The sequence below is a fragment of the Marmota flaviventris genome, chromosome 8, assembly GCF_047511675.1.
Source record: "Marmota flaviventris isolate mMarFla1 chromosome 8, mMarFla1.hap1, whole genome shotgun sequence".
Classification (NCBI taxonomy): domain Eukaryota; kingdom Metazoa; phylum Chordata; class Mammalia; order Rodentia; family Sciuridae; genus Marmota; species Marmota flaviventris.
Window position 1 is genome coordinate 121,061,642 of NC_092505.1, and position 12,291 is coordinate 121,073,932.

Here is a 12,291-nt window from a genome sequence, read left to right on the forward strand (position 1 = left end):
GACATTATTGCCCTCTGTGCATATATGCTTACAGGACCTATATAGCTCTGCGTAATGTACAACCAGATAAATGAGAAGTTATACTCCATTTATAAATAACATGTCAAAATTCATTCCACTGTCAGGTATAACAAAACAATTTAGAACAAATATTTTTAAAAATTAGAACAAATTAAAAAAAAAAAAACAAAAACCCAGGTATTAAGAAAAAAAAAAGTGAGGGTTTGGGGATGTGGCTCAGTAGTTAAACACCCCTGGATTTAATCCCCAGTGTTCCCCCCACTAAAAACACGGGGATACTCGTATTTTAAGATCCTAGGACATAAGTAAATCATAGCTTATATTTTAGATGACTGGCATTAGGTGCTTTTTAGATAGCTGGGTCTCCTCCTGGTATCAACATTATTGTCCGCCTATAGGTTTTTCTCAGTAATTAACAGCATTATTTTCCTGTTCCTGACCTTACAGATCATAAGCACACCACAGAGACTAGCCAGCTCAGGAAGTGTTCTGATTGGGAGCCCGTACACCCCTGCACCAGCTATGGTCACTCAGACTCACATCGCAGAAGCAACTGGCTGGGTCCCCAGGTAAGATGGCACAAGTGACTATTTCTAAGCCCCTTAAAAAAAAAAAGCTCTGACTTTTTATTGCTTCCTTGTCTTCTGTTCTTGTTTTGTTAGTATAATTCTTAAAAACTAATGTTTTTTGAAATCACCAATTTTGGTTTACTTTGTGTGTCATACACAAATTGCCTCTGGATCAACCTGTTTTAAATAGAGAAAAGCAGTACAATACCTTCAAACTGAATCTTTGGATTTTTTTTTTTTTAAACTCTGAGATAAGACTGTTTTTATTGTTACAACATTTAGCTGCTTTGAAAGTATGAAAATTATATTTTATATTGTTACTAACAGACATAAAATAGGAGCTATATATTATATGTTGGCTATACTCAGAATTTCTCCTATGAATTCTTATTTCCTTAAAAACCAGAAAAGAAATTAGGGAACAAAAAAAAAAAAAAAAAAACTAGGGGAAAAATGCCAAAGATATTAAAAATTTTATTCAGTTTTTACTTAATTCTTTGAAACACAGGGAATTTCAATCATTATCTCTTATGTGTTACTCATTCGCCACTTTTAGTATCAAACCCATATCTGTTTCATCTTTGCTTATAGGGTAATGCAGAGTCTCATCTCGTCACTCTGTTACTTTAGAAGGACTTACATGGTGGCTACTGCACTAGGTGAATTTTAGCAAGCAGACAGCTGAGTCCTTTAAGCTACCTGCATGTTAATATGCATCCATACAGATGGACACACACACACATCAAAAACAAAAGTATTTTGTAAAACCTCATTTGTAGGTCTCTAATGTTCTCCTTCCTAAATTTTCATTGAACTCATTTCAATGTAAGATTACTTTGTCATGTCTTGTCCCAAGATTGTTTTTATTTTGTGACCATACTTTTTATATTTGTTAGTTTTTGTCTTTGGATATATTCAGTGTAGAATTAGACAAGTTATACATAAATTATTCATTAAATAAAGCTGTGCTTATTTATGTGTTGTGTTTATGCTTTTTGTCTTTTTAGTGATAGAAAACGGGCTAGAGAATTTATAGACTCTGATTTTTCAGAAAGGTGAGTATAAGTGTGAATATTTTGTTTAGGATTCCAGTATGAAGAGAGGTTTTTGGTGCCCAGACTTATTTAGTTTAAATAGTGAGGCGTTTTTCTTTCCATAATGTTAACGTCCTTCATTCCTTTTGGGAGGTGAAGTATTCTACCAAAGTGAATACTCCATTTTACTGTAACACGCCTCAACTTTTAACATGTTTTATTGAAACTATTTGTAGGTAATAATACCTCTTTTTCCCCTTTTTGGTTGTTATTCTTGTTGTTATTGTTACTGGAGATTGAACTCAGGGGAACTTTAGCCCTGAGCTACATTCCCAGTTTTTATTTGAGACAGTATCTCACTAAGTTGCTGAGGCTGGCTTTGAACTTGTGATCCTCCTGCCTCTGTCTTTGAGCTACTAGGATTTTAGGTGTGTGCCACTGAGCCCATCTCATAATACATTCTTATTTGTTTGTTAAGCACTATTTCAAGAATGATGTCACTTTTCTTAGAATATTAGTACAGTGGTTCTCCATTCTGGTTGTTATAGAATCACTCATGGTCTGTTAAATAAAATATAAAATGCCTATCAAATCATTTAACTCCAGGATTAAGAACTCTCAGTTCAGGGGCAGAGTGCTTGCCTAGCTTGCATGAGGCCCTGGGTTCAGTCCACAGCACTACAAAATAAAAATAATCAATTTCAAATCATTATTTGAGCCGAAGTTCAGTATTTCGGGTAGTCCACTACCCTGGATACCATATTAATGTTGACCTACTAAGACTCATCATCTCAGAGGCAGTTGAAATCTTTAAGATCATAACTGTTTTAGATGAAATCTTGCCAGCTATGCTTTTTAAAATTATTTCTGATTCTAAGTTTTTGTGACTTTTTTGAAAGGTGGTTTAGTCTTTTTTTCTCCTGTTAGATTGTGTGCTCTCAATGTAATAATTTCCTGACTTCACTATCCTAATTTGCCATCTATGATTTGCTGTGCATCGAGATACTAGTTAGCTCCATGTTAGAATTTAGTTTGAAATGAAAGTGCATGGCTGGGGTTGTGGCTCAGCGGTAGAATGCTCGCCTAGCACATGCGAAGCCCTGGGTTTGATCCTCAGCACCACATTAAAAAATAAACAAAATAAAGGTATTTGTAGTCCAATTACAATAAATAAATAAATAAATAAATAAATAAGAAAGTGCAGAGGCTCTGAGTGAGGATTGTGAGACTGTATATGAAGAATGTATATTTTCTAGCACTCTTTAGTTCTTCTCTCCCACCCACCCCCTTTTTATTGGGGATTCAACCCAAGGTCTCATATATGATGTGTAAGTTCTCTACCACTGAACCCTCAAAAATTTTTTTTTCAACTTTTGAAAAGGTTAGGGGGTACCAAGGAGTTAGCCTGGGGGTGCCTAGCCACTGAGGCATATCCTCAGCCCTTTTTGGTATTTTATTTTGAGACAGGGCCTCGAGAAGTTGTTCAGGGCCTTGACAAGTTGCTGAGGCTGATTTTGAATTTATGATCCTGAACTGCCTCAGCCTCCTGAACTGCTGGGATTACAAGTGTGTGCCACTGGGCCCAGCAAAAACTTACTAAAATTTTGAAACAGGGTCTTGCTAAGTTGTAGCAATTGGCCTTGAACTTGTGATCCTCCTGCCTCCCAAGTAGTTTGTGAATGTGCCACCACACTCAGCTCAGTTCTTAACTATTTGAAACAGACAAGATCACTTCCAGGGAACCACTGTATCATATAGAAATATATGGGAAAATGTTTTTTTTCTATCTAATGGAAAACTCACATTGGTATTTATTGATGTTTATCCTATCAAAGTACAGGTACAAGTTCTTAGATATGTATTAAGCAATGTTATAGGCCTTAAAAAATGTCCTCAATGATAGAAGGCAAGCTTAGTCGCTAGGTTCTATCCCTAGTACTGTGTGCACACATACACAAAAATGGAACTGTTTCTTGGTTAAGAACCTATATACTATAAATAGTATGTTATGGTTTTGATATGAGGTGTTCCCCCAAAACTCTTGTTAATACAGTAATATGCAGAGATGAAAATGATTAGATTAGGAGAATTGTAACTTAATCAGTTATCCTCATTTGAAGGGTGAACTGTAAGCAAGTAGGGCATGGCTAGTAGAGGTGGAGGTGGTCACTAGAATTGCACCCTGAGAGGGTGTATCTTCCCCCTTCCCGCATGTTCTGCTTCCTGACCCTGACATCAGTGGAGCACCTTTCCTTTGCTGAGTCCTTTTCCCATGATGTGCTACCTCATTGTGGACCCAGAGCAATGGAGTCAATCGTCTATGGACTGAAACGTCTGAAACCATGAGCCCCAAGTAAACTTTCCCTCCTGTGAGGTGTTCTTGTCCAGTATTTTGGTCATAGGGATGAAAAGCAAACTAAAATACAATATAAAAAAATATGATTCTTGCCAGCCATGGTGGTGCATGTCTGTAATCCCAGCGGCTTGAGAGGCTGAGGCAGGAGGATCATGAGTTCAAAACGAGCCTCAGCAACTTAGCGAGGCCTAAGCAACTTAGTGAGTGTCTCAAAAAATATATATTAAAAAGGATTGGGGATATGGCTCAGTGGTTAAGTGCCCTGGGGATCAATTCCTGCTACCATACAAACAAATACCAAGATTCTCTTCATTTTCCTTCATAAGGGAAAAGTGTAAAGATCACATATCAAAATGCTAGATTAAGTTTACTAGGGGGTTGGGGTTGTGGCTCAGTGGTAGAGTGCTTGCCTAGCACGTGCGAGGTGCTGCGTTTTATCCTCAGCACCACATAAAAATAAAATAAAAGGTATTATGTCCAACTACAACTAAAAAATATTTTAAAAAATTATTAGGACAGGTTTACTTATTCAACACGCTTGGGACCAGAGTGTTTCAGAATTTGGAGTTTTTCAAATTTCATGGTTTTGCCTGGAGTTTATTGGTTAAGCATCCCTAATCCAAAATCCAGAATGCTCCAAAATAAAAAAACTTTTTGAGTTTTATATCAACACTCAAAGAATTTAACATTTTGGAATATTTGGGATTTGGGAGGGTTTTGGAACTTGAATTTTGAAATTAGAGATGCTTGGCTTTTATAGCCATTGATTCAACTTTCCCTTTTCTCTGTTTAATTCAATTACTTTTTTTTCTTAGTGTTTATTTTTTTAAAAACTTTTTATTTAAAAAAATGTTGTGATTAAATCCAGTAAAGCTCTACCACTGAGCTACATCCCCAGCCCTTTTTATTTTAAGACAGGGTCTTACTCCATTGCCAAGGCTGTCTCTAACCTGGGATCCATCTGCCTCAGCTTCCTGAGTAGCAGTGGTTACTAGACTCTTCTTATTTTTTAGTATTACTTGCTGTATTATATCTCACCCCCACTTCTAGTCCACCAAAACAATTGCTAAATGTGTTTTTTTTTTTCCTCAAATCTTGTCCAAAATAAGTATAAGATTTAGTGCAGTAGTGTTTTATTCCTCCTTTTTCTCTTTTTTCCCCTCTTGTTGCTGGGGCTTGAACCCGGAGTCTTGTGCATGATAGGCAAGCACTCTACCATTGAGCTACATTCCCAGCCCCTTCATTTAATCTTTTTTTTTTTTAAACATCAAGAATCTTTTTTATATATAACTTTATTTTGTTTATTTAATTTGTTTATGTGGTGCTGAGAATCGAACCCAGTGCCTCACACATGCTAGGCAAGCGCTCTACCACTGAGCCACAACCCCAGCCCCTCATTTAATCTTAATTATCTTTTTTTGTCCTGCTGGAGCACAGTAAAAATGTTGTTTATATATATAATAAACTAATAATCCATAATAAACTAATACAACTTAAAGTATAATAAGTTATATAGTCAAAATCAATATGATGAAAACCCATGCTCTGCTTCAGTGGTGTTTATCAAGTCAATTCACTCATTCAACAAATGTATTTTGAGTATCTGCAAGGTGTTGGTGTGTTCTAGATATTAGGGATAATAACAAGCAAGACAGAGAGATCCCTTCACTTAAGGAACTCACTGGAAGGAAGCAGTAAACAAATAAAATAATTTTAGATGTAATACATATTATGCAAGGAAAAAAAAAAGGTAGCTTGGTATGATAGTGCACACCTGTAATCCCAGCAGAGGATCACAAGTTTGAGGTTAGTCGAGCAACTTAGACCCTGTTTCAAAACTAAAAAGGGGGAACCTGAGTATGTTAGTTCAGTGGTAGAGTGCCCCTGGGTTTAATTGCTAGTACTAGAGTAAAAAGCAGGGGGGAGTGATTTGTAGAGAGTGTTGCAAGGGTTGCAGCTACTTTCAAAAATGTCTAAGGAGATCTTAGAGTGCAAAGAAGCCAAGAAGGTAAATAGCCAGCAGTCAGTGGGGGAGCAGGGATTCTGAGCCAAGGGAATGGAAAATGCGGAGCCTCTAAGGGAGGAGGTGTGATACATTGGGTGCACAGTAAACTGGAGAGAGGAGGAGAACGGTGGTGTGAGCTGAGGATGGAGAGGCAGGTGGGCTTCAGGTCATTAAAGGCCTTGTGTTTTGTTCTTAGGAGCGTTTTAAGCAGGGATATCTTACGATTTAATTTACACTGGTTGCAAGTAACTAATGAATTCTAAGGAAACAGAGTGGAAGTCAAAAGACTATTTCAGGGACACTGGCTTGGCAGTGGAGATGGAAAAAAGTGGATAGATTTGGAGGTAGAACCAGAGGGATTTATTGATCGATTGAAGGAAAAGGGAAATGAAAGATGGCTCTTGATTTTCTTTTACTTGAACATTGATGTTATTTCCATTTATAGCAGTTAGGGATAGGTTTGTGGAAGGAATTGAGTTTTGTTTTAGACATAGGAAGTCAGGGAGACTTACTAATTATCAAAGTGGTAGTGTCATTAGCATAGAAGTGGTCATGGGCTTGGATGACATAATCCAGGGAGGGAGGTAGTGAAGGTCTATAATGGAAAAGCACTCATTTCCTATTTCCATCCCCACCCCACATTTCATATCACAGAAGGTGATTCTTTGTTTGCTAGATTAAGTCAGGTTTTAACTTTATAACATTACTGAACTTTTTTTTTAATTTAAACATTCTCGTTGACTCCTTTTAATTAGGAATGAGGCCTAGGGATATTACTCAATGGTAGAATCTTAGCATGTACAAGGTCTTGAGTTTCATCCCCAACACTCAGAAAAAAAGAAGAAATGAAATTTTTTTTAATATTTCATTTTTTTGTAGTTGCACACAATAACCTTTATTCATTCATTCATTTATTTATTTTTATGTGGTGCTGAGTTTCGAACCCAGGGCCTTGCACATGCAGGGCAAGTGCTCTACTGCTGAGCCATAACTCCAGCCCCTGAAATTTTTATTATATATTATGTATAATTTTTCTCTCTCTCTCTCTCTCTTTTTTTTTTGGTGGTGCTGGGCATTGAACTCAGTGCCTTATGCATGCAAGGCAAACACTGTACCAACTGAGCTTTATCCCCAGCCCTAATTTCTTTTGTTATCTAATTTTTTTAAGTTGTTGACGGAAACTTTGTTTTACGTATTTATTTATATGTGGTGCTGAGAATCGAACCTAGTGCCTCCCACATGCTACGCAAGCACTCTACCACTGAGCACAGCCCCAGCCCTACTATGCATAATTTCTCATTGAAATGGAATGTATATGTTGCAACTTAACCCTGGACTGCAGTAAGTCATATTAAGTAGGTTACTTTTGTAACCTGTTATTGGTAGAATATGAAAACAACAACAAAAACAAACAAACAAAACAAAACAAAAAAAAACAGTGATTTGTGGATTTTAGATAAGTGTCTGAAAGATAAATATTTTTATTCCTTGGGTATTATAAATTGGAATACTTCAAGTTACTGATGTAACATGCTTTTCACACTATTGTGTATTAGTGGTTTTATTTTCTTCCTTTTAGTTCATCAATTTGGTTTTTATTTGGTAAAGGATGCTTCCTCCCAGTTCATTTATTTGGCTTATGAACTAATAGATATCACAGTGTTCTCATCTAGTGTCATACGTTTAGTGTCATTTAGAAAGAAAGGGTCTTGCTGCTTCAAAGAGCTCAGGTTCTAAGAAAATGTGTAATCCCATCTACTTAAGGAAACTTTCAGTTTAAGATGAGGGACTGAATATTCATGTTTTCTCCCTCTTCCTAATATCATACTGAAATTATAGTGTTAAGAAAAGAAAGGAAATATATGTCTAGAGGTACTATCAAAAGTGGTGGGGTATAGATTTTCCAATTCCAAGATAGACTCTGATATGGTTATAGTGAGTGATAAATGAAAATACAGAAATGTACACCCCAGAATAGGCAAAGAAGTAAGAATGCATTGGAGACAGGAGCCATTTTTCCTTGTATTGTCATGGAGAGGCTCCAGTCTTAGGGCTGACGGCTATAAAGGCAAGAAAGAATGTTGGAGGAATCACAGCAATAAAATAAAGATTATCTAACAGTATAGCTGGACCAGCCCTCTAAAACCCCTTGAAGCTCTCATCCTGTCTCCACATACATAGCAATCATACCAAAACCATTTTGTTCCCCAGACTAGAACTTGGAGAATTGGTTGCAAGGAAACAGAACTGCCTGCCAGTAATGGTTTGAGTCTTAAATGTCCCCCAAAACTTATACTCTAAAGGCTTGGACACCAGCCTGTGGTGCTGTGGAGATGGTGAATGTTTAAGAGGTGGGTCCTAATGGAAGGAAGTGAGCTCACTGGAAGTGTGTCTGGCTACTTCCTGGTGAGCAGCTGTGTTCCACCACTCACTCTGCACCATGATGTTCTGCCTCATCATAGACCTAAAGCAACAGGACTAAGCACCCCTGGGTTGTTTGAAGCCTCTGAAACCATGAGCCAAAATAAATCTCTCTGCCTTTAAGTTGATTTTCTCAGGTATTTTGTCACAATGATGGAGAGGTAACTAATATATATACCCTCAGTTGAGTTTAAGGATTTTTTTTCCCCAGTACTAGGAGTCAAACCCAGGGCCTTGCCCATGCAAGATGAGCACTGTGCTACTAATCACCGGGCATTTTTTGAGACAGAGTCATGCTAAGTTTCCCAGGCTGATCTCAAACTTGCTTCTACCTTGACCTCCTGAGTGGCTGGTATTACTGGCATACACAATCATGCCTGGTGAGTTTAAAGATCTTAGTATGCCCTCCAGAATAATCTTTCCTCATTCTGGCTTTTGTGTCTGTGGGGAAAAGATGACTAAGCTGCTTAACAGCAGTACTACCTGCCATTAGCCTCTTTGGCTACCATGGCCCACCCATATGCACAGACATGGTATATGGGAAGTGAGCTTTCTGCATGTGGGGAGAACCTTCTTGGGAACAGAGACATAAACACAAGAAACCCATGTACACTCTGGTCATTTTGGTGCACACCTGTAATCCCAGTGATGCTGGAGGCTGAGCAGGATTGCAGGTTTAAGGCCAGTCTCAGCAATGGAGTCAGACCCAGTCTCAAAATAAAATAAAGAGCTAGAGATGTATCTTAGTGGTAGAGTGCCTCTGTTCAGTCTCCAATACTGCAAAAAATAAACACCTGAACCCAACATTCATAAACATGAAAGGACAAGACACTTTTGGAAAACTATCATGAAGGACAAAGAACAAGGTAAATAATCAAAAGTCCCAAATGAATAGGAAATAGTAATATTCCTGTTAGCAGAGAAGAACAATAAAAAGAGAGTTCTAATTATCATCCTTTGAGAAGTCTGAAGTTTCCTAAGAGATAATATCCATAAAACAAAAATAGCAAATATAAAAAAGGAGCAATGAAAATTCTCAGAAGTTTAAAACGCGATTGCTTAAAAAATTTTTTCCAAAAGATTGAAACATGATTAACAGTAACCAAAGTTAAAGGAAAAACTTGGCTGCAGCCTAGTGTTACTGCCAAGAATAGCCCGAAAGACTGAATGAAATACAGAATTATCTGTTTGAAGCCATCAGAAAGTTACTGAGATGGTAAGAACAAGAGAGGCCAAAACTAGAGAAGAGAAAAATTTAGGAAGGTGAGCAACTTCCCCAGTAGTTTTTAGATATGGAGTTCTTGGCTGTTTGTGGGCAGGAGGCTGAGAATCTAGGTTTTGTATGAAATAAAGGAGAAGAACTAAATAATCAGTAGATACAGAAAAAACCATATAAGATATGGTTAATCAACTATACATTGTTGTTATTGGTAAACTAGTAATAGAAGAGAACTTAATATATTAAGACAATTGACAAAAATGGCAGCAAACAGTACATGTAGGGGTGACATCAAAAGCTTTCAACTTGAGATATAAGAAACAAGGAGGATCCCTGTTTTCACCCCTTTTATTCAGTACTGTATTACTATTTATTGTCTTAATCCAAGAAACAAAACTGCCAGTGTTTGTGGATGTTCTGATGCTGTGCCCAGGAATAAACCAAAAGAATATGCAAACTGAGTTGAAGTCAATTTAGCAAGGTTACTAGATACAAAGTCAATGGAAAAAACCAATGGAGAACTTCTTTATTCCAGCAATGAATAGAAATATCTACTAAAAAATACAAAAAAGTGCATTAACCATCAGAAAAATGCAAGCAAAAACTACAATGTAAGTAAAACTACATCCACCAGAATGACTACAGTGAAAAACTAAACACCAAGAAGTTTGGCAGGGCTATGAAGAACCTAGACTGCTCATACACTACTGATAGCAGCATAAGTTCGCTCGTTTTTGGCATTGGCTGTATCTGTTAAAGCTGAGCATGCATACAGCCTGGGACACATCAATTCTGTTTGCAAGTATATACAAACAGAAGTTGATGTACATATTCATCAAAAACTTATCCAGGAAAGTTTTATAGAGGCACTATTCATAATAGCCTCCATGGTTCAAGTCATGGCTCCAAAAGTAATTAATTTAAACTAATTTAATTAATATTTTAAAGAACATAATAGCCACAACTAGAAAGAAGTCAACAGCCATCTGCAGAATGGGTGAATGAAGTGTGTTCTCTTCATACACTGGAGTAAATGAACTGTAGCCATTTGAAGAATATGAATGAATCACTCAAAGATAGTTTTGAGAGTTGGGGTTGTGGCTTAGTGGTAGATGATTCACCTAGCACGTGTGAGTCACTGGGTTTGATCCTCAGCACCACATAAAATTAAAAAAATAAAAAATAAAAGTATTGTGTCCATCTATAACTAAAAAGTTATTATTTTTATATTTATTTTTTAGTTGTGGGTAGCCACAATAACTTTATTTATTTTTATGTGGTGCTGAGGATGGAACCCATTGCCTCACGCGCAATAGGCAAGCACTGTATCACTGAGCCACAACCTCAACCCTAAAAAGTTATTTTTAAAAGAAGATAGGTTTGAATCAGGCACAGAAGAGCACATATAAAAAGTACATAGATAAAGTTCAAGACATGTAAAACTAATGATGGATATGGTGGTTGTGGATATCCTTTAGGTGGGGCTCGGGATGGTAATAACTAGGAAGGTACTTAACGTGGTTTGCTCAGATCTTATGTGGGTTGTGCTTTAATAAAAATTTACATTTAAAAACCCAAGCCTAGGGGCTGGGGTTGTGGCTCAGGGGAAGAGCGCTCACTTTGCACATACAGGGTCATGGGTTCAATCCTCAGTACCACATAAAAATAAATAAACGAAATAGAGGTATTGTGTCCAACTACAACTAAAAAATAAATAAGGGCTGGGGCTGTGGCTTAGTGGTAGAGTGCTTGCTTTGCACATATGAGGCACTGGGTTCAATCCTCAGCACCACATAAAAATATATAAAGATTTTGTGCCTATCTACAACTAAGAATGAATAAATGAATAAATAAATATTAAAAAAACAAAAACAACCCAAGCCTCGCATGCTTGAGGGTACCACCAAAACAAGCAAGCAAGCAAAAGCTCCAGAAGAGCTAACAACAGCCGCTAGGTAACTGAACAGTCCTGTAAATCTCTGGAAGGTGGAAGAGGACTATGTAAGAAAAGGAAAGCTGTCCTCCCATGCTGTAAGCTTTTTGTAGACTAATTCAAGTTAATTATGAATAGTTCCCAAAGCACTGTTTTCAACCCTATCAAATAAAAAGAAGAAGAAATTACTGTTAATGAAATTGTAAGTAAAAACTTACTTACTTAGGTCTAAGTTAGTTTTTAAAAAGTCTGAGGTCCTAACTATAGAAAAGAGAAACAGGCTCGAGGTGTACTTCAGTTATAGAGATTTGCTTCACATGTGCAAGGCCTTGAGTTTGATTCCTAGCATGGTGAAAAGAAAGGGGAAGGGAAAAGGAAGGAAGTTTTAAAGAAAATAAGGAATAAATTTTAAAAAGAAAAGGAGAAGCAAAAGGAGAGTGATCCTAAGCAGTAATACCCAAGTGTGGTCTGGGCCCCAGTGCTAGTCTGGAATGGGTGAGTTTCTGGTAACTTGAGAACCTGGCATGGAGGTTCCTACGCCTTTACAGCAGTTTGATGTTGCTCTTAGCACACGGTGGCTCATGCAGGCTCACGCAACAATTGGAGTCCTGTCAGACTAAGGGTGTAGGTCATCTGTGGCACAGCCGCATGCTGGTCCTGCATGGGAAGACTGTTAAAACAGTGACTGTTTTTAACAACTTTGAGGAGGTACAGTTCATATGCTATGAATGTC

General features: G+C 37.3%; 1 protein-coding gene across 15 annotated transcripts in view; it reads left to right on the plus strand.

Annotated features, from left to right (window-relative positions):
* Positions 1 to 12,291, plus strand: part of Tfdp2 (transcription factor Dp-2) — a 161,341-nt gene that overhangs the window by 117,646 nt on the left and 31,404 nt on the right. For 10 of the 15 annotated variants that reach the window (XM_071615588.1, XM_027933597.2, XM_027933596.2 and 7 more), the window contains 2 exons: positions 469 to 590; positions 1,598 to 1,645. In XM_071615588.1, the coding sequence (XP_071471689.1) occupies positions 469 to 590; positions 1,598 to 1,645 (170 nt within the window). The remainder of the gene's footprint in view (positions 1 to 468; positions 591 to 1,597; positions 1,646 to 12,291) is intronic. The other 5 variants (XM_071615589.1, XM_071615591.1, XM_071615592.1 and 2 more) reach the window with 1 other exon arrangement.